Here is a 22,270-nt window from a genome sequence, read left to right as displayed (position 1 = left end):
GAGATACATTGGAGGCCTCAGGGTCCCCAGGAGCCCCTTCCGCTCCGTCCTTCCGCCTGCAAAGAGCAGGCAAAACAGCAAAGGGCTTGACCAGGAAGGGAAAAGACGGAGACCCGTAATGCTGCAAAGCGCGCCGGGCTCGTTAAGGCAGGGCTTACAGAGCTGTTCTCAGTCTGCTGGTAGGGCAGAGCTGATTCCCGTATAGGCACGTATGTTAACAAAGGCCTTAAGCACGAATGGTATTTGAGAGCTGGGTTATGAGGCGGTTGAACATTAGCGTAGGTCTGTTCTTTCTCTCAAACAAGTTATTAACACACAGATTATGGTAAATAAATCTGACCGCTTTGCGGGCTGTAGTTACCTGTAAGATTTGCATTGTATTCTGCCTAAGCAAGCTTTTCAAGTTGATTGTAGCAATGCTTTTCATATTCAGAATGGCTTGGGAGCGCATGCTGGAGAAATAGCTTTTTCTCTGTTGCTGACCCTCAAATGCCCCATTTCTTTTTGCTGCAATTCATCTTGCTCAAAATTGATTCAGTGACACTGCCACGTAATATGTCTAGATTAGCTATCAAGTATTTAGCCTGATCAGTGTCTGTGTGTCCAATATAGATGCAGAGGTTGGATGTGGAATTGGCATTGCTTTCTGTCAGACAGCCCATTCAGGACAGCTGAAACAGTGAAGGCATTTTGTTTGTTTTTACAGTCTGAGATCCGGATGGCATTAGGTAATCTGTGTTACCAACCCAAAACTTCACTGCTGAGCTCATCTGAAAGAGTAAATTTTCATTGTCCTTCCCTTGCCCTGACTGGATTTTAGGAGCTGTTACAGTGGGAGTCTTTATAAGTTGTTAAATGCGCTTTTATTGTTCAAAATGTTAAACATTTTCAGAATGACTTCCTTGGTTGACGTACCCCTGGATTATGAGAAGATGTTCGCTCATCGGTTCACGTCAGATGATAAAGAGTACCAAGAGTACCTGAAACGTCCTGCAGATCCCCCTCCAATAGTTGAAGAATGGAGAAACAGATCTGGTGGCAATCAGAGAAACAGAGATCGGTACTGGTGTCCTCTTTTTGTTTTTTTTCCCAATATTACAGATATCAATATCTGTAATGATAGCAAAACTACCCCTTTTAATTATCTATGTTTAAGACATGCAAAGGAACAGTCTAATAACATGATGACCTGTTGCTAGCTGTCCAAAACACTTTTCATTTGTAACCTGAATATTTGCTGCTCTGTGACTAGTCTATTAGACTAGTCTGTATTTCTTTTATTAGAAGAGACTGTAAAATCTATCATCTCTGCCTAGCAAAGGTAATATTACATTACTACAGCTAAATACTTTGAATTATATTATTATTATTTTTCAGAATGTAATTGTAGCTTTTTACTTAATTCTGGACAGTAACGTCTCATTTCTGTGAGGCTGAAAAAGGGTGATTCCAGGATATGGTATGTTTCATAATACTAACACTGAACAATTAACATTGCCTATAGCAGTAGTGCTACAGCTGGAAAGCAATAATTGAGCCTGAATAGTGGCTAACTGCCACTGATAATTAGCTCATTGAGTGTCATTAAGTTATGCTATATGCTCGTGCTCTTGAGTATGGGAAGCCACAAAGGACTGAAGCGTTAAGCAATATATTGCGGTACAAATTCCAAGACTGTGCTGTTAGTTACATGCAAAGAATTCATTATCATTAATCTTTTAAAAACTCACAGTTTGAGTATTTGGTATTTCTTTTCTTTGCAGGTTTCAAGATGGCAGGTATTTTAGAGGGGACAGATACAACTGGCAGAGTGACCACAGATCTAATCAGAGGCCAGATAGAGGTTGGGGTAACAACTACCAGCAGCACAGACAAGGACAATCCTACTATGGACAATATGGCTACAACTCCTACAACCCAGGGCCTCGCTACCATCCCTACTGATGGTACCTGTGGATGGAAAGTCCAGTAATACTACGTAATAAGTTAGATTTTAGATTTCATTTGTCACCAGTTTCCTTATTTTGGATAGTTTAGAGATAACTAAAGAATCTATGTTGAAGTCCAATGTTGTTTATCTGTAGTGTGAATTGAAAAAGGGAATACCTTTATGAATAATAGAAGTCCATTATATGGCTTGTTTAGTCTGTATACGTTTAATGTAAGATCCATTTCATATTCTTTTATCTCCACCACTGAGATCCTCCCTGGTACATTTTGGAAAACATAACAGATTTGGGGAAGGTGGCTGTGGTTTGTCTGCAGCCTGTAGCATTGTCTGAAGATAGCTGTTTGTAAAAGTGACAGACAGTGGCCTTCTCCAGAGAGCATTTCTTAGTTTAATTTTTGATAGTGAGAAAAGCTTAGTTTGAATTTCAAATGCCTTAAAGAGGAGAAGAAATCTGCTATTACAGAAGCATTTTGGGGGGTTGGAATTTATGAAAACTCAAATAGGAACTTCTTAGGTGTTTGATAAAGGTATGATATCTCAATATTTGATTTGTTGTCAATTGTAGGACAAATGAGATCTCCCATATTATGTAAACTCCTGTCCATTGAACCAATGGCTTAAATCTTTGTGCAGTATTCCTTTTGAAACATGGTCTAACAATTAGTGTAAGAATTAAGTAGTTTAAATATTTATCTTGTTACTCTAGCAGTTCAGTGTTATACTTGTTTAACCTGAGATATGATAACAGGCTTATTTTTAATTAAAAGATTAGATTAATTTGTATCATCTTAAATTTGGTATGTGCATAACATATTCTGGATTTCCATTTCAGTAAAGCTGTAGAACTGTGATGTCTACTGTAATTAGTTTGTATGGAATACTGTGTGGCTGTTATACAACACAGGAACTATATTCAGTACTGTTCTTTACTTTGTTTCATGAGAAAATAGCAGTGAAATAGCAGTGAAATAGCAGTGAATTTCATGAGAAATAAGCAGTGAAGAGTGGTTTGGTTTTTTGTTTGTTTGTAGAATTTAATTACTGTTAATTATTCACACAATAAAGCTATTTCAAGTTTAAGGATGTTTCTGAATATTTATGAAATCTACTTTTGAAACATTCAGAATTGCAACGCTCATCCAGGCTGACTGCTGCTCAAGAAGCAGTACTAACAGATAAGTATTAATATTGGACAGCTGCTAGTTTGAATTAGAAGAGTGGCCTACTCAGCTAAAATAAAGAGGATGAGACATTGTAATTAATTAGAAGTCTGGAGTGTTAATCCCTTACTTTACGTCTGATGATAATAGGGTCAAAGTGCCTTATTTCACCATTTGCACGATAAGCTAATTTGTATCAAGGGAGCTGTGCATTTCTTTGTACTTGATATTTTCTACAGCTATTGTACAGAAACAGAATCATCCCTGTTGACTGTTGTAAAAGTCATGACATTATGTGGTAAGTAGTTCAGATTACTGTGTATAGTTTAAATACAGAAGTCAAAAGCACATCTCAGCTCATAAACTGCTGCTGAAAAACTAAAGAGCATGGTTACTGTTGATCTTAGAAATGTGCTGTGTCTAGCTTTTAAATAGAATCATTTAGGTTGGAAAAGACCTTTAAGATCAAGCCCAAACTTTGCTTAACTCCAAACCATAACCACATGTCTTCTGAATACCTCCAGAGATGGGGATTCTACTACCATTGTGGGCAGCCTATTCCAGTACCTAACAACCAGGTCTGTGAATAAATATTTCCTGATACCCAATCCAAACCTTCCCCAGAGTCTTGAAGTCATTTTCTTACTTTCTGTCTCTTGACACCTGAGAAAAGAGACTGACACTCTCCTTGCTGCAACCTCCTTGAAGATAATTGTAGAGAGCCATGAGGTCTCCCTTCAGCCTCCTTTTTTCTAGACTATACAGCCCCAGTTCCTTCACCTGCACCTAAGTCTTGTGTCCTAGTCCCCTTCACTTGCTTTATTAATCTTCTATGAATACATTCCAGCAGCTCATTATCTTGCAGTGAGGGGCCCAACAAGGAATACAGTGCTCAAGGTGCAGTCTCACCAATGTTGAGTACAGAGTATACAGTCTGTGGTGCTAAAGGTCCTTACAAGTGTTTTCACCTGCCTGCTAAGTTCTTCTCTTTTTCCTTTTTCATATAATATTAAGAGCTTTGATACAATATTTAGTATCGTACTCCCCAGAGTACTTGCCTTGAATTCAGTTGTTTAACCTTGGAAAAGTAGTGGAAGATTTGTTCTTCCTCGAGTTCTCCTGGATAAAATGCACCCTTTTTAATCCTTGATACTTAACTGCAATTAACGTGGAAGAGCTGTTACACCAGAGGATTTAAGAGATCATCCAAAATTCCTCTCTGCACACTGCAGAAAGCCTGCAAGGTGGTTTGGAGGAATTCCTTTTTAATGCAGAATCACATGCAAGATGCCAGATAACCCGGACTCCTACCTCCTAGAAAGGAGAGCATCTCTTTCTGCAAAGAGCCCGATGCTGCCTGCTGTGCCAGGAACGCCAGGCTGTGCCAGGATATTCTTCCTCCTTACCATCTGGAGCAGCATCTCAGGTTGAAATAAAACCTGGCAAAAAGCATGGGTTCTGTCTCATCTGTTACTTGTCCTCAAAAGCCCAATGACTATTTTAATTTTAGTATCTTTCAGCGAGTGAATAAATACAACTGTGAACAAGCTGTAGAAGCAGATCCATTGGATGGCCTGTCTGAAGTTACCAGAATCAGATGTTCAATGGTCTCAAGTGTCATATTTTGTGTGATCAGGAGAGACACCAAGACCAAGTGCAGCTTCCTTTACATCCTTGACTCATGCTATTGACCAGCTGTGTCACCATTAAAACTCAATTCAACTTTAAGAACTTGTATGATATACAAAATTTCCTCGGAATAATTACAGCGGGAATCCATTCTATTAACGAACGCATTTCTAAATAAATGCGTGCCTCACACCAGACAAAAAAGTAAACAGAATTCAATATATATTACCTCTAGAAGTTTCCACTTTGATGAATCATTATCTGTGATGAAGTCCAGTTTATTGCTTCTGTCAAGCTAAATAAAACCATTAGGTACTGTTGTTGCAGATGATAAAATTGAAACAAGACAACGTTAACATTTGCAGCTTCGAACACTACAGAAATGGTTTGCTTTAAATATAATGAAGCTCTCAAGGTAAACACTGAAATTCAGTGCCTGGAATCTGACTTAAAGAGAATTCTTCCATCTGACATTTGCTCGGATGTCATTATTAATATGAATAAAACAAAAGAAAGATAAATGTTATGTTTTAAGAAATGACTGCCATGTTATCAGGAGTCTGAAAAGGACCAAAGTTTGAGTACAGCTTTTGCAGCCGTTTGAAATCCCTTCCTGAACACGTACAGCAATTCCATGTAGATGGTAAATCCACACCAAAGAATTACCATGCTAGATTACAGATGCAAACTATTTGCAAGAAAACTCAAATTTCATACAATTTCCAACTAGTACTTTTAAAAAAGCCAACAACTAAGTCACTATGTAGCTGAAAGCAAAAGAAAGTGCATGAAAATGTTCTAAGCATGATTTGTGAGATACAATTTTACAAGCGTTCACTGCAGTTCAACCTCTATTTTGCCCTAACTCTGCAGCTGGGAATAGCAATGTGCAGACGTGCCTTGAAAGGTTAGCTTGAAGCTGAAATACCTTCAAGAGGCACTTCAAAAGAGATTGCAGACATTGAAGAGAATGTCTTATTTCTGGTATAGGTATAATCAACACAGCTTCTAGAAAATGTGTACTTCATCGTCCGCTCTTTCAATTTATTTCAATGTATCTAAGCTCCTTCTCATAATTTGCAAATAAATATTCTGCTTAGCCAAGAAACGTGGTTTTGTTTGCTCCTTATACTGAGGTTGGAAGGAAAGGTCTCTCTATATCAAATTTAAGCTAACATTTCCCCTCTGCTACCACTGCTATTCCTCACAAAATCTCTGAATCACACAACTTTGGGTGGATTTTTCATCTTGTGCAGACCCATGTCCTCTGGTCCTGGCAGACAGGAGGGGTTAGGAGTGCGGCCAAGGAAGGAAGACAAGACTATTCCTTAGGGCAGCTCCTGCCTTCGGAGCGGTTCAACAGAACTGCACCTCCCTCACGTTTCATTTGCCAATTAGGTAAAGTTGGTACCATCTGTTTTCTGCACATGAGAAGAAAGCCATATAATCCTGCTTGAATTATGCATAGTGCTGATATTCTAATGATCTGGAGCTAAGCAAGATAATGTGGTAGATCAGATTTCTCTAGAAGTACCTAGATAGTATACAGCCCAGTTCAAGGTGCACAGACCCAGAACCTGGAGAACAAAACAGAACCCAGTGGCTCCAAAACTGCCAGGACAGTTGATGGCAACCCTAACATGGTGGTGCATAATGATCTTTCCTCTCAAGAGGACTGGTTCTGCATTAGGCCATGCAGGCTGGAATTCATTTTTTTGTTTACACTATGGTCTATTTTCTTCCTCGGTACAGCATGGGCTGCACTTAGTGGTTGTCAGTCCTCATCTGTTTATGTGAACAGCAGTGCTGAAGTGTTTCTGCAATGCCACTCACCCCTCGACTTCCTGAGTGCCCTGTCCTATTAAAATGCAAATTTATTACAGGAGATGGTAAAAGTTGATAATAGCCACATTTTTCTGCAAGTCTAATAAGCACTAGGCATCATTTCCATTGGTTACCTTCTTTGTTTACTGGTAACAAGCAGGAATACAAATGAATGCTGATTTTTCTTAAAAGCTTCTTTTCCAAATGGTATTTCATACATACCTACAAAATTTAAAAATCTAAGGCTAAAATTAGTACTGTTTAGATAAAGGTTAAAGAACCATATATCAGCATACCATAACATTTAATGCAGCTTTTGGCCACTGCTTCCAAGCACTTCTCGTGATCAGAAGGCAGATGCTCCTTGTCCAAATTCATGTCTGAAGCCTGTTTCTGAAGAAATATTTGGAAAGACCTATTTTCTATTGAGCCACGTACTCAATAAAAATAAATTAACAGTAATAATTACCAAGCGCAACCAACTCCAAACTATTACATATTCTTTTTATGTAATAAAATTAGATTTTCCATGGCAAAGGTTTGCTTCAGTGGTTTTAATTGTATGAGCACTTGAATACAAATGAAACCTCTGGAGTTCAGGTTTAATGCAAGAGCTCTGTGTGGATACGTGTTCTCCTCTGATCCAGCTCGTGTTACTCATCTATATGCCACGTGCTCAAAACACCCACTTGAAATGAACTGATGCAGCACCAAGCTCGGGGTCCACATGCACTCATCTAAACCCCAACCGCAGCTGAACTGCTGCAAGAACATAAAGAAGCTTAACCTCAAACTGCCACAGGGGCAAATCCTATTTCTGCAGCCATGCAGCTCAGAGAACATTTCCATCAGCAGAATTATGGTTTTTGTTGTCCTAAGGAAAGGTGGGAGTGGGAAGGACACGCTGCACTGCCCAGGGAAAGATTAGAAGGTGCGGGGCTGGGCTAAAGCAGCTATTGTTTCATGGCCACTCACTCTGTATACTGAATCCTTTAGGGGAAAATATGTTTTGAGATTGGATTACTGGTTATCAGATGACTTCACTGCCACTCCACTGCCTGGGGTAAGGAAAGAGAAATTCCTTCCTCCCCCAGACTGCAGGGACCTCTGCGGCCCACAAGAAGCACAGCAGGGACCCAGGAGTCTGGAAGCAGTTTAGCACATCTGCAGAATTTTCAAGCCCCTACATAAGGTAGATAGATCCAAGGGACGATAAACAAATCACTATTGATTACATGCCCTGCAGCCTGTGTAACTCCAATTGAAGAATGTCTCCAGACCTCACCAGCGCAATTTTAGTCTTTAAGAGACAAAATGGATTTAGTGCCAGCTAATAAAAGATCAGCCTACTTCTGCTTACCTTCATACTTGCATTAGACAAACTCTTAATACTGCCTAAAGGTGTGCTTTTTTCAGTCCCATGCTCTTTTTACTCTCTCCCTCCTGTCATTATACAGGCATTATACTATTCTATGTCAGATATTCATTTTCACAGTTTCTCATATTCTTGAATGCTCCTGAAGACTTTTTCAGAGTTACTGTATAATTCTGAAAAGACAACTTTGCTGCAGTGCCACTCATTCTGTGTGAACAAAAGAGAAAGTTAAAAGCCAAGGATGTTTTCAAAGATAGAACCAGACACACGTGTTAATTCCCAGCTCAATTACAAACCACTTTCAATACCTGTGTGTCTCAGTTTCCCATCTGTAAAACTGTTAGGACTGCCTTGCTTCCCTTCTCTGTGCTGTGCACTCCAGCTGCAGATCGTCCAGATGGGTTGCCTCATTTAAATGTACAGGTACGGCGCATAACAACCTCAGCTGGATCGCTGTGCCCCAGTATGAGGCGTTAGAAACATTCTGCTGATTTACTCTCCTGATTTTTTTTTTCTTTTAAACAAATCCAAACACGTTCTGGACACTGTGCAGGCAGCGATGATTTAAACGCTGCCTTTATTTCACTGTGTAGTTACACAGCACAGTATTTACAAGTGCACAGCTGGGATTATGTGGCCTAGAAAGCTCTCAAAGCTAGACCTATACTAAATGATTCTAACTCCTATGGGTGTAATAGAAGAAACCTTCTAAAATATAAGCTGCATAAAACCAGCCTCATCATAGCAGTACGAATTGTCCAATTTGAAAGTTAATACTGAATTAAATACTGAATTAAACAGAGGTGAATTAAAAATGAAGGGACAATATGCATAAACTTGATTCCACATCAATAAAACTGATGATGTTACTACTGAATGTACTATTCATTTACATTTAATTAATTTCTTAAAAATCAAGTCGTTTTTTCGTATCTACAGCAAAGGAAGAGGAAACAAAATGCAGTGGGATAGGAGGAGTGGAAGAGTCAACTGAGATGAAAGAGGGAAAACACTGACGCAGGCAAAGGAAAGAAGCGGCAGATTATCACTACCAATGTGTCTTATCAGAAATAAAAAGTCTTCTTCTGAAAAAAGTCTATTGAAAGGTCAAAGAGAGTTCTCAGAAGCTGAGAAGATGAAATCATTTGACAAAAGGTAAAATATAAATCTGTTTAAAAGCCATGTGTAATTGATGAGAATTGGAAGACAAAGATGGCATCACAATATCTTGGCAAGAAAATTCTTCCAGATGGCATCTCTTTCTCATTAATGCTCTGGGGGAGGATCCTAGACATCTCAGCAGGTCCTGTCGTGTCTTTGGATTCAAAGCCGTCCACAAACTCAGCTGTTCTTTGGCTCAACTCCACTTTTGCTGCATACGCAAATGGCACGCTGCAGGACATGAGCTGATGAATGAGTTTATCTGCTTAGTTTTCCTCTCTTTGGATCACACTCTCCAAATATGCTTTAGAAATCACAAACCTGCCCATGAACACATCCATATAGCTCAGAGAACCTTCTCAAGATATCCAGGTCTTCCACTACTAGCATAGAAACCTTAAGGATTGCTAGAAAACTAAGGCTTGTAACACATACACACAAAAAGAAACTTAAACAGCTGAATGTCAGCTTATTTTTTTAATTCATGCCTCCATAAGTGGGCATCAAGATGGTTGTAACAACCCTGAATTAAGACCAGATTTAATGTCTGCATCTTGGTTTCCTTCAGCAAAATTAGAGCGAGGACTTAAAATAGTCTCTAAATGGAAAAGTAGCTACACAAAGAGAAACCAAATGTCAGCACTGTCTGGTTCCTTACAGACCGGGCAAAGGCACATTGTTCAGCATAAGCTGACATAGTTGAAGCATCTGTGGTATGCTTGTACATGAAGGTATGGATGTGCTGCTTTGGTTTAAATTAGACTCAGGAACTTAGGAGAGCCCAGGAACCTATTAAAATCTTTCCTAGCTCCCCATAATATCGCTCAGCCACACAGAGTTTAACGTGGCAATCTCATAGTTAACTGCAGAAGAATGCCTCAGTTTCAATAGCTGAAAGGAGGTTTTTAACAACAGAAAAGGACAGAAGGTATTAAAAACTCACGGACATCTCACTAAGATTTGCCTTAGAGCAGAGGGGGACGGAGAGTGCAACAGACCTGAAAAACAAGCAGAGGTCAAAAAGCAGAATTTATTTGAATTCCTACAGATTAAGCTGCTAAGTAAAGCACATTCCTTCCTGTGAGCATAACAGACACAAATACATAGGAGCAGACAGCACACTGCTGCATGCTGGGAACCTAAACAAATGTTATAACGCGTGAAGGATCTCATGCATGCAACATCTGCACTGCAACTGCGGTGGGTAACACCATGCTGGGTTGCACAGCTCCTGAGCCTGATGCTGCCCTGCTTGTCCCTGCGCCATGCTGGCCTGCAGGCAGAACTGCAGAGCACACCATGTGAAACAGGGCTGATGGTCTGCAGGCAGATGACAAACGGCAGATTCCCATGCAGTAACAGCAAGGACTTCTATTTTAATTGGCAAAGCAGTACAGCAGAACCACTGATCAGTAGTTATGATTGTATTTAATTCAATCAACTATTTTGTGTCCACACCTTGCTCGGTTTCCAAGTCAACACATCATATCAGATGAAGAGAAGCACGACATCCTGAATACTGATGTAGGCCAAGATGCTGTTTAAATTAAAATAGTTTGTAAGTCTTGTCCAGTGGCCCTCAGTCAGCAAACTTTATGATACACAAGGCAAAGAGAAGGTACACGAATAAAACAAAAAAATCAAACATAATATGTTTTGAGAACAGTTAAAATAAATATTTCAATTAACCTTTGTAACCTTGAAGGAGCTTTCAAATTTATATGGCTTTAAATGATAATGATTTTGACAAAAAAACAAACAAACATTTTTTTACATCTGTGAAAGGCATTAGTAGGAAATTAAAAAGCTGCAGGAAAATTGCATTTTTCACATTTGTTATGAGCCCTCTCTAATTGTGCCAAAGGAGAGGCATTTATCATGCACTGCCCCTTCCCTTTGGATGCTCTCTTCCTATCTGGACTGGCGAGGAGCTGGTCTATCTCACACGGGGAGCTTGGCACCTTAAGTCTTAGCACAACTAATTCCATTACCTGGTTTCTAGATGCACTTATCCCCTGTGTTTACACAAAGTCCAGCACGTGAAAGGAGCTTTACACTGTGAACACGTTATGATAGAGGACAGGAGACAGATACCACTCTGCACTGGCTTAAATAAATCACTATGCTGGTACTGAACACAGCTGTGTGAGGCAAAGGGCTGGGTCACAGAACCATGTCATGTAATGCTTTCACATCAGTACACTCCACAAGTTTTCGAAATGAAGTCATAACCCCAGCTCCACAACTCATAAAGCAATCAGATTTCATGGTGAGAGCAATACTGAGACATACAGAAGACTTGCTTTCTTCACAGTTATATTCCTATCTCTGAGCACTCAGTGCAGTTTCTCTGACTGCTAAATGGAGGGAGATGCACTGCTCCAAAATCACAGAAAACTGATTTTTGTGACTGAGTTGATTCCTGCCTAGCTTCTCCCACATAAACCTGCCTTTTATATATCATGCTTTGCCCTTAGCACAGAGGAGCTGATCTATGCTCCAGCAGTTTGGAAATTATTTTAAGTTGGTATTTTGCTATAAAAGAGAGGAATGCAGTGCCTGGGGTACTGAAAAAGACTGAGCAACATTTTCATCTCCTTCCATGAGTCTCATGATCTACTCTTAAATCTTTTGCCATTAGTATTTAATGGTATTATAATTACTGTGAGCCTCTAGAGTTCAGAATAACCACAAAACAAATACAAGCTTGATTATGCTGTTATTGTTATTTGTATTACAGCAACAACTAGAGACTTGGAGCTTTACCTATGGAAAAGAGTATGGATCTCCAAGAACCTGCATCTAATCTACAATGAGAATACATAGGTTATCACAGATAGAAAGGAATGGAGGAAAAGGACAAAACACAGATTGCTATACCTAGTTCATATGCTCTTGTTATTTTAAGTCTGACATTCTTCTTTGAAAACATCCTCATGGAACTGGACACAAAGATAACTGGCAGTCCTAGTCTTTAAAATTGGCTCACATCTTAATGTTTAGGACATGTTCTTCTTTAAAATACTTAAATACAGCTCACTCTCCCCTGCTGCCAATTCTAAGTTCACAACAGTCTTGATAGTGTATTTTCTCCTGCCAAATCTGGTGGCAGTCATACTTGTTTGCTACAACTAAGAAGTCACAGATTTATTGACCCTCCAAAGCCACAGGCTGTATTTATCCCCTAAAACTGAACAGGCATGTAGCAGCAGACCAAAGGCTCTTTTGTGGAGAAAAGCACTTCATTTTGGAAGAGACAAAGGATGTGTAACACTTCTGCTTGATGCTGCTCACAGGCAGAAAGGCAAAAGAAAACAAGTGTTTGATTTTCCTTCTCATGTACAACACTGTCGAAAAGAGTCACTTAATCAGAAGACCTGACTTCACCATTCCTAAGTGTTACCACTTAAATTTTGACACATCATCCCCTTTGGTATTTGTCCTCTTTCAACACTGGAAATTAATACAGCAGAGGAGCAATGATCGGTACGAATTTCTCTGAGTTCGAATTTCTCTTTTAATTATGTCTTAATGCTTTCCTGACACAGAAAAAGAAAGGAATGTCTCATTTGGAAACAAGTTTTAATACAATTTACGGTTATCCTCCCCCTGCAGAGCAAACTCACGGAGCACACTAACCTGAATGAGCACTTCTGGCAGCAGCCCCACTGCAAGGGGACCACAGGGCTGCCAGGTCAGCATCGTGGAAACCTGTGGGAGACCTCACAGTGCTTCTGAGGGAGCTCTGCTGTAAGGTGGGACCTTGGGAGATGCGGATGGATGACACTGGTGTCAGGGGGATGCGCCAACCTCAGAGCAATTACGAAGCATTAGTCCTGACTTGCTGTGAAGGCAGAAGTTCAGTCAACAGAGAGAAAAAAACACCACCAAACTGTAGCTGCCTTTGTAGAATCAGTTCACTTACACGAGATGAGAAGGCAGGATAGATGAGCTCTGAGTAGTGCACAGATTTTTCCATCTATATTTGTATTTTAACTCACACACCTCTAAATAACAACAGCACCAGTAGATGCTCTTTCCATATAACAAATGGGCAGCCTTTGCGTGGATCTCTGATTTCAGAAGATGAATCTCTACTTCCTAAAAAAACCCCAACAAAATAGTTTGGCATTTAAGGGCTCACAATTCACACTAAGAGGACTATAGGCAGTATAACATCCTCCTTCCACCTGGATTCACAGATTGTAAGCAAACAAATAACTGTGGAAGATGGGGAAATTATGTTGCAAATTATTAGATTTATGGTCCTTGAAAATATGCCTACAAAAGTATTACTCTTGTGACAGTTTTTCCCTATTTTGACTTGAGTGCTAAGCAGCAAAGTGCTATAAAACATCCAGAGTTTCTCCTCTATTCTGTGCATGATTTCCTCCAGCAGAGCTTAGGATATATAGTCAATACTTCCAACAAGCAAAGAAAAACTGCTCCCAGCCTAACAAACCAATAAATGACCTTTATAAAACAAAAATTATTCCTTTTTTCCCCCTCCTCATGTTTTATCTTCTTCATTTTCAGATATGAGAAGTTTACCTATTACACAAACCCACGACAAGCAAACAGATTCTGTTTCCTCAGAGAATCAATCAAGGTAGCTCCCAATGGAAACCCGTGGGACAAAGACAAGAACCCAGTCTGGAAATAGCTAAGATCTTCAAATGAACTAACAAGATGTGTTTGTTTAAATGTATAAGCCCAGGCATGTACAACTTGGAGCACTTTGTGAGATCCTTCTCAGGTGAAAAGACTGAATTGGTCCACTGGGCTGAGCAGGAATTGCATGCAGCTGAGAAATGAAAGCTTTTCTAAATAAAAGGTTGTTAAACGTTTTTCATAAAACATATATTTAGTGGAATGTTTATTTGCAGACATAAGCAGTGGCGCAAGAAAAAAACCTCTATCTCATGGAGATCAATTTTATAGGAAGATTTAAAAAAAACCCTTTCAAATCCCCATACAATGCCAACCTCAATACAGCTGGCATAACACCTTTTTTTTTCTTGCTTCCCTGAGTGCAATTTAATGACAACTATTGTCAAATCATTGTTTTCAGATGCTCTCAATTCACATTCACACCTTGCCAGAAATATCACCTGGCACTTCATTAGAAATTCTAGCTGATAAATGACAGAAATCACAGCAAAAAGAAGTCTGAAGAACATCATTAGAAGCTGATCATCTTTTAAAAATATTTCACCAAAAAGCTCTGGATCTGCTTTAGTAGTTGAACCTGAACTCTGCAAGGAAGTGACCGAGCAGAATCAGACATCCTAATTAAGTGAAATTAGTCAAGTACAATTTGCCTGGCTGGTCCCCTCTCTATATGTATCAGGACTGATATTCAGACAATGATGAGCTTAATCATGATATCCAAACAAAAAGAAAAAAAAGAAATTAAAGAAAACCCATGAACCTATCACGTTTATTAGGAACAGTCTGCATTTTCACTGTCAAAAGGCAGCAATGAAGAAGCTGAAACAATGAAGAAAATTCCTGTTCAGAAGTGCACGCTCGTAGCAAATAGCAATCTTTCCTCATAGCAGGAACTTGACCTCGAATATGTGCTAGCTGATTGCTGTCAGACTCACTGAAGACAAAAGGAGACATTTTATTAAAGGGCAAATGCCAGGAGGCAACAAAGCTGCTGCAGGGCCCCACTAGAGGGATGGCTTTGCTCTCTGACTGCAAAAATCACCTCACAAGGTCTTTCTTCCCCTTCCAAAATGAACATGCATTCAAATTCACACAAACTGCTGTCAAGCCCCAAGGAACGAGAAAGATAATGTGGTAGCATCTAGAAGAAATTAGAAGAAGCTATTGACAAGAGGCACTAGAAAAATAAAAAGGTTCCATATAAATAGTTTATCTCCAAAAATTCAACTTGCTGGTGCCCCTTGCAGACGGGTGGACACAAAGATGTCCTAACATGTATTGGGAGCTTTTTTTTTTTCTTTTTTTTTTTTCCCAAATTGTGCCTCAATGAATCCTTGCAAGACACGAACAGCAAAAGCTGGCTGAAGGAACAATGCGCTGCTTGCCTTTCCCAAGTGCCCTGCACACCTACCTTGTAACAGAAAAAAGGCAGCTTCATGGCAATTACCCCAGGACGATCATTTGTAACCCCACTTATTCTCATAAGGCAGACTGCTTCATGCGAGCAGCACAGAACAGGCTTTGAAAATTCATTCAAATTCTTTTCTCCTTAAGGCCAAAGTCAATTGTTATCTTTACAGCATGTTTCTATAGTGACCGACTGCTATAGCAATACTCGATACATTTCTTTTTCCACATGAGCTTAGAAACTCCAAATGGTATTTAAACAACTTTCTAAAAACTGAGCTGCATGCAGTAAGATGGTGTGGTAGCCTACTTTGTCACTTCAGCTCTCCCAGCTCTTGAGACAATACAAAAACAAACAAAAGAAGTATTTACAGAGGAAAGCAAAGTTCTTCATGGCTTACTAACAGTTACTTGTAAGTTATATACGAAGGACCAGGAAGAAATGAATTCCCATTACCTTAGAGCAGTACCAGGCTCTTCCTTTCAGGCATACATTTCATTTCTTCAGCAGCTTTCTGTCTGCTTATTTTGTGCTGGCTACATTACGAGCCAAGAAAGGCTGCTGCACTTGGGGCAGAGAGTAATAAGCAAGAGAGGCTTTACATGCAGGTAAAGCACTGCGTTCCCAGGGGGAGATGGCAGCACATTTTCACACTAATGTGGCAGTGAATCATCCCCATGGGATAAAGGCGAAAAACATTAGGAGGGGAATATAGTGGGCTGGAATAATAATAAAAGGTGGATTCAGCTGGCTCAGGTTTTACATATGCAAATAAACAGTAGGAGAGGGGAAATAGAGAGAGAGATGTGAGGTAATGAGGAGAAGGAGCAGGTGTATCTATCTTCCTGGAGGCTGAAGGAAGGAAGATATTAAACTGCACTTTCTGGTAAATTGCCACTGCCAGTTATTGACAGAGTTGTCAATTACACGGGATTATTTAGACTGATGATACAGGAAGAAATGGGGATTTAAAATCACATGGGACTAAAAGCAGAGATGGGGATGTGCTGCAGATGATAAATGGAGTGGATTGAAACTAAAAGAGCAAGGAGGCCAGCCTCAGAGGACGTAATTAAATAGCCTTCATTAGCATATTAGAGTAGTGCTGCAATGAAACCATATACCTACACCATATACCTACTTTCAAAGTTTGATTTTAGAAAATAAATGTTAATTGAGAGGAAGAAAGAGCAAGAATGTTCTACACCGTAAGACTGCGTAGACATAGAATGCATTCAGATACTTCTACTTTCCATGTTCAAACAACTCAATTACATACAAAAATACACAGACTGCCCACAACTAAGATATGAAATCACATCAGAACTTACTGAAATCAGTCAAACAAAACATTAGGAAATGAGGGCAGAGCTTCAGTAAATAGCAGGATTTCAAGCAGTTCAATGATCACGTTGCTTAGAGCAAGGGATACTTTTAGGCACATGGGTAAGGGGGTGACCAGTAAGTAAAAGGAGGCACTGTTCTACTAAAAATACATTCTGCTGAGAAGTGATAGAATATTTGCCACCACCATTTTGAAAATAGCACTGAAGTGTTCTACTGTGCTCATGAGGAGAGTTGATGGGCTTGGACTTCAATATACGATGTAAAGGAGCCAGGCCTATATTGCAGTTATGGCACTGACATCTTGTTTGGGCACACAAGCCACTTAACTCCACTGTGCCTCTTTGCTGTGTCATGCAATATCTTCCTGCCTCGCAGGCAAGTCATCAGGACAAACATATCAGGGACTCAGATATTATAGTTATAACAGGGAGACTACATGAAAACTTTGATGTAAGAGGTCCTCAGACACAGCAACTCCAGAGTTACTTATATTATCCTTCAGAAATAATTTAGATTGGTGATACCAAATAAGTTCTGTTTTCATTACATGAAGGCTTTCTTTGCCATGCTGCTCCCAGAGCAGGCCGAACAAAAGCAGAGAGGAAATCAAAAGATTAAACTGGTTACTTTTGTAGATAACCACCAACGACCAACGCACCTTAGACACTACACCTGCCTACCCAGCTCCCAGCTCCATCAGGGTCTGGAGTAAAGCATAACACAGTATTTCAATACAGCATATAGTACATGCCATGTAACACATGGTACCAGCTTCTGGAGAAATTTGTATAACAGCTGTTGCAGCATTCATCTCAGGATGCAGTGCTAGGAAAGCAGGATTCCTCCATCTTCGCATTGCTGTTTCCCATCATAGTAAACAGAAGCTTGAGAAATAAATAAAATCAAAACAAGAACAACCAACCAACCAACCATGAATGTTTACTTTTTGCTTGCTTTGACTTTTCTGCAGGACATGGCACCCCTCTGCTGGGCAAGAAGAGACGAAATGGCAACGAGCTGCAAACCAAAGCTGACAGAACAGTACATAGACATAGGCCCATATGGTCTGAAAAGCAAATGCAAGTAAGGCAATGTATGGCTGGCCATCAGGCTGAGAAAATAAGCAGCTCAGCTGCAAAACATTAAGCAAATACCAGTCACAATTTAGAGTCAGTTCCCCAAACAGTCCAAACAAGATTTTTCATAAAATCTCCTAAAATAAGATACCTTCATGGAGGTGACAAATGTTAGTTCTCCGACTCCAAAAATGATTGTTGCAATATTTAGGATAATAGGAAGCAGAACATTCAAAAAAACAAAAGCTTTTCAACAATGAAAAATGGAACCTGTGAGCTCCAGTTTGCAGCAGATGAGACTAGCTAGAGGAATTTAGCTGTAACTTTCATATATGTAACATTAGTACTTTATTTTTTTTTTACCGTAGCTATTAAATATATAGATGTATTTCCTTATGTGTAAAATATGGCAATTGTAGTAAAGATAAAACAATTTCAGACATCAGTGGTGACTCAGATGAAAAAGCAAATTCCTACCAGATGCATGTGTTATCTCGTACATTGAATTCTTACTCTGACAGCTGAACCACGTTAAGAAGAAAAGTTCAGTTTTCTCATTACCCTTAAGACTGGGCTACAGTTGTCCATTGTGTTTCAGATCTCTTGTTCTGTTCTACCCATGGCTCCACTAGTTTTGCTAAAGGGTAGGACGATGCTCATTTTTTAACTGGAGAAAAAATGCATAATAGTTCTGTTTAAAGTAATGTTCTAGTACCTAACACCTGGGAAATAATGTTTTTGTTAAAAATACAAATGCAAAACAAAGTTTGGTAATATTTTTTTGCTCTTTTATTAAAAAGTCATTTCATTTGAGATACGTTTTGTAGAGCTACCACAATTATAGCTCTGCTTTTCAAGTAACTAATTACAGACTAGTAATTCTGGTTTTAGCTTGCCTGTGTGATGACCAACCACAGTATATACATTAGCTTTAAATACATTAATTTTAGATATACATATTTAGGGTGGAACTGCACCCAACACCTGCCACCAGATATTAAAGAGAACACTTCAAGGGTCTGTACCACCCAGACTGTTTCGTGCTTCACATTGTACTGATGCCTTTGAAGCCCATCACTCCAAGCCTTCTGCTTTATGAACCAAATTTTGCTGCATTCAGAAACCCTGAGAGAGCAGGGAAGAGGACAAGTGTTACTGACAGAAGCAGACACAGAGCTTCTGTAAACACCATTTTTCCTACCAAACCTACATGAACAGTTCAGCTACACAGCAGTGCCAGTAACAAAGAAAGAAGGAGCAGAGGAGCATATCTTTTCCCAGTCAGTATCCAAATTCCCAGAAGGACCAATTTACATAAGAAAAAACCATCATTCTGTTCACCAAGACGCATAACATTGTTCCATTTTCCACTCTTGTTTTAGGTCAAGTGGAAGCTTCTTTTTTCAGTTTTTCTAATACTTCATCTGGTGTCAGCGATACCAAAATCTTCACCATTTTATCACGTGATTTACCACCCTGCATTAGAAACACACAAAAGTCATCTTGCAGAGAATCACCACCAAACATGCATTTCAAAGAAGCTGTGATGCCAGTATATCACATAGCTACTCACTGAGAATTATTTTAAGTATCTACGCAGAATTAACAGGCTTCAGAATTGGTTCATCATCATCCTTTCTTGTTATTTTAAAGATCGAAAGCGATGTCTTATCTATTCTCCTTTTAAAAACAGCTACAGCTCCCAGAGCATGCCCTGAAATAATGCCTTTCTTATAGGCTAGAACAAAAAGTAAGTTTCCATTATTCTACTGTATTAGCTAGAAGCAAAATTCCAACTGTATCTTCTTTGAGGTTTTACAGAGTTACCACAAACTTTTGGTAGATGTGGACTTTCGGATCTTTCAGCACTGCCTCCAATAGAGTATTAGTTACTCTTAAGCTGAACTCTCCACTTGATAATATCCACTAAATGACAACAAACTGCACTGTATATAGCATATAAGATATTTGGATTCAAATAGCAGTTATTTTAAGTATCATTGACATGTTTTTATATTACTGACAAAATTGCTGTTTTACATCAGAACTGGTAAACATGCAACTTCGTTTCATTTTGCCTGAAGCTACACATTTGCCAGGATTCAGTAAAAACAAGAGAAACAAATGTGCTACATTTTGATCTATGAATAATAAAAAGTTTGGAAGATCCATTTGGAACATCCTGAAGGGGAAAAATGTCTTAACCCTGCCATGTGGAAATAAGGCAAGAATTTAAAAATGAAAAATAGTCCTTTGAAGCAGCCTGGACAGTTGATAATGAAAATCAAGCCTTTTGGATAGAAACGTGGTAAGCCTGGTATTATACCAAACCACGCCACACTGGATTGTTTTGTCAGTGTTATCACGAAGCAAGTAGCACACAGCAGAGAGCAACCAGTACAAAAACCACTCAGTGTGTGCACCTAGCAGATCAGAATGCAAAGACACAAATAAAGTACAAACTTTGACACAATGCTCCACCAAGAATAAACAGTGGTCTGAGGAAAACAAACACGAGCTTGTACTTATGTGGACACTGGAGGACTGAGTTAAGAAGGTCAGAAAATGTTGGTCCCTTTTATCCTTAGCTCTGCTTAGCATTTATATTTATTAATTAAATCTGAACAATTCTTCAAGGCAGGAAAACTGTAATTTGTAAAATGTTGACAGAATTAAAGAATTTACCCAGGAGTCAGGAAAAAAAGAATCAAACCTCAGCACCTCTACCTTTCCCCAAAGCAGGGCTCAGTTCATTGATCACATTGCCCTGACCATCTTTTAAAAGACTTCTCCAACTAGTGCATTAAATATAGAAAAATAAGAGGCACCATTTTTCATTGAGTCCTCACCTTCACAAAGTGAAATTATTTATTCAGCATGATGAATAAAACAGTTTCCACCTAACAAAGTCAACACATGTCAACACACAACACAGCTCATGTGAAGAAACTCCTAAGGCCCAGCCGTAACGGTGATGTTTCCATACACCCTACTTGTGTGCCACAGGTACTTGTCAGAAAATACAGAAGTGCCTTCAAAAAATGAATGCAATTTTTTTTCCCTAAAATGCACCTTTTCTGCAAAGCACAAATTACGTGAGCTGAATTTGAAATGGAAACAAAAGGCTCTTTAAGAGCCACAGAAGGCACGTCCAAATACATTTTTGAAAACACATAATTAGAACTATTTTGATTAAAGATTTCAAGATCAGCTGTGGTTCTTCTTATCCCAATTTTCTTTCCTTAGCGAATCACCCTGTTAAGTCAATTGAAAGCTTTTCAAGTGCCTTTTGGACTGAGCTTGCTGTACTCGATGAATAATATCCCAGAGCCTCGAATTTACAGCGCAACAGAATAAGACTGAAAGGGAAAAAAAAGCAAAAAAGCAAGAAAAAAAAAAAAAAAGTACCTTCTCTAAAATAACGTCACTCTTCTTCACTTGTAGCACCTTGGAAAGGTAGCGGCACAGCTCTGCGTTCGCCTCCCCTTCTGAAGGCGGTGCAGCAATAGCCACACCTACCGCCTCGGCTGTCACATCTACAACGGGGAACGGAACAAGCGTTCAGAGTGCCTAACTATCATTCCCTAGAAATGGATGTTTATGCTTTCAAAAGCATCTTAATTTAAGACCCGACTAACTCCCACATCTGCGGGCGACTCTGCGTCTTTAAAGCCCTTAAAGCTGTTGGCAGCGCAGAACGCTATGCTTCCAGTACAAAGCACAGCGTCGGACAGCCGCGCGTAACCGGTTCCGGCACCGCAGCCACCGGGCGCAGCGCTGAGGCTCCCCGTTGTGCTGCGGGCGCAGCGCCGCCTTACGCCACCAAGACCCGCAGCCACCGGCAGCGCGGGCGCTGCGCACCTGTGCGAAACGCGGCTCCGGTCCGCGCGCGAGCAGCCGGCTGTGCGGACGGCGTTACGTGCAGGAGAGCGAAAGAGAGCCGCTCGTCATCCGAACGCAAGTCGAGAGCGCGGCTCCGCCCGGCCACGCGCTCCGCAGTTCCGCACAGCGCCGTCCGGCCCCGACGCGCATCACGCGGCGCCGCGTGTCCCGCTCCGCGCTCCCGGCCCGGCGGCGCCCACCTGTCACGGCGCTGCAGCGGGAGCCGGGCTTGGCGCGCACCGACACCCTGACGCCGCCGTCGCCCGCTGCCAACACCGGCCCCGCGGCGGCGCCGGGCTCGGCGGGCTCCTTCCCGGCCGCTTTTCCCTGAAAGAGAGAAACGGGAGTCGGGACGACCGGCGCGAAGCGCTGGGCGCCGGTCCCGGCCGTCCCGCCCGCACCTTCCGGGGCATGGCCCCGCCGCGGGCCCGTAGCGGTGCCGCCAGCCGCTGACGGAAGCCGGCGAGGGCCGGCATGGCTCGGCGCGGCCCTTCCGGGAACGGCGTTAGCCCCGCCCCTCTGCTGCGCATGCGCGGCACGGCCGCCCGGCGCGGAGAAACCCGACCGGAAGCGATGGCTTCCATGGCCTGCAGCAGATGACCGCAGAGCAAGTTGCACGCAAATAGGCCACAGCTGATAATAATTCTTTAGTATTAGATTATTACCCAGTCAAAATAATATCATAACAAGGCTTGTATTCCCATTTTCACATTGTACATTTTCTTATAGGCACATATGTATATACAGTGGCTATTTCCATAACCAGCTCTATGTTCCAAAACAGCC

At 40.6% G+C, this 22,270-nt stretch overlaps 2 protein-coding genes across 2 annotated transcripts; one reads left to right on the top strand and one right to left on the bottom strand.

The window, feature by feature from the left end:
* Positions 1-875: 875 nt before the first annotated feature.
* On the top strand, positions 876-1,944 carry RAMAC (RNA guanine-7 methyltransferase activating subunit; the record flags this gene model as incomplete). Its single annotated transcript, XM_079540993.1, has 2 exons — positions 876-1,060; positions 1,764-1,944. The coding sequence occupies 2 exons, from the start codon at positions 876-878 to the stop codon at positions 1,942-1,944; spliced, it is 366 nt and encodes a 121-aa protein (XP_079397119.1).
* A 17,041-nt stretch (positions 1,945-18,985) lies between these two features.
* On the bottom strand, positions 18,986-22,048 carry LOC306950748 (UPF0235 protein C15orf40 homolog; the record flags this gene model as incomplete). Its single annotated transcript, XM_079541110.1, has 4 exons — positions 21,886-22,048; positions 21,685-21,811; positions 21,011-21,138; positions 18,986-19,078 (listed from the first exon to the last, which is right to left on the bottom strand). The coding sequence occupies exons 1-4, from the start codon at positions 22,012-22,014 to the stop codon at positions 18,986-18,988; spliced, it is 477 nt and encodes a 158-aa protein (XP_079397236.1). The 5' UTR covers positions 22,015-22,048.
* Between the last annotated feature and the right edge of the window lie 222 nt (positions 22,049-22,270).

The sequence above is a fragment of the Tetrao urogallus genome (genome assembly GCF_951394365.1).
Source record: "Tetrao urogallus genome assembly, chromosome: 11".
NCBI classification, from domain to species: Eukaryota; Metazoa; Chordata; class Aves; order Galliformes; family Phasianidae; genus Tetrao; species Tetrao urogallus.
The sequence above is the reverse complement of the archived record's forward strand: the minus strand, read 5'-3'. Positions and strand labels throughout refer to the sequence as shown.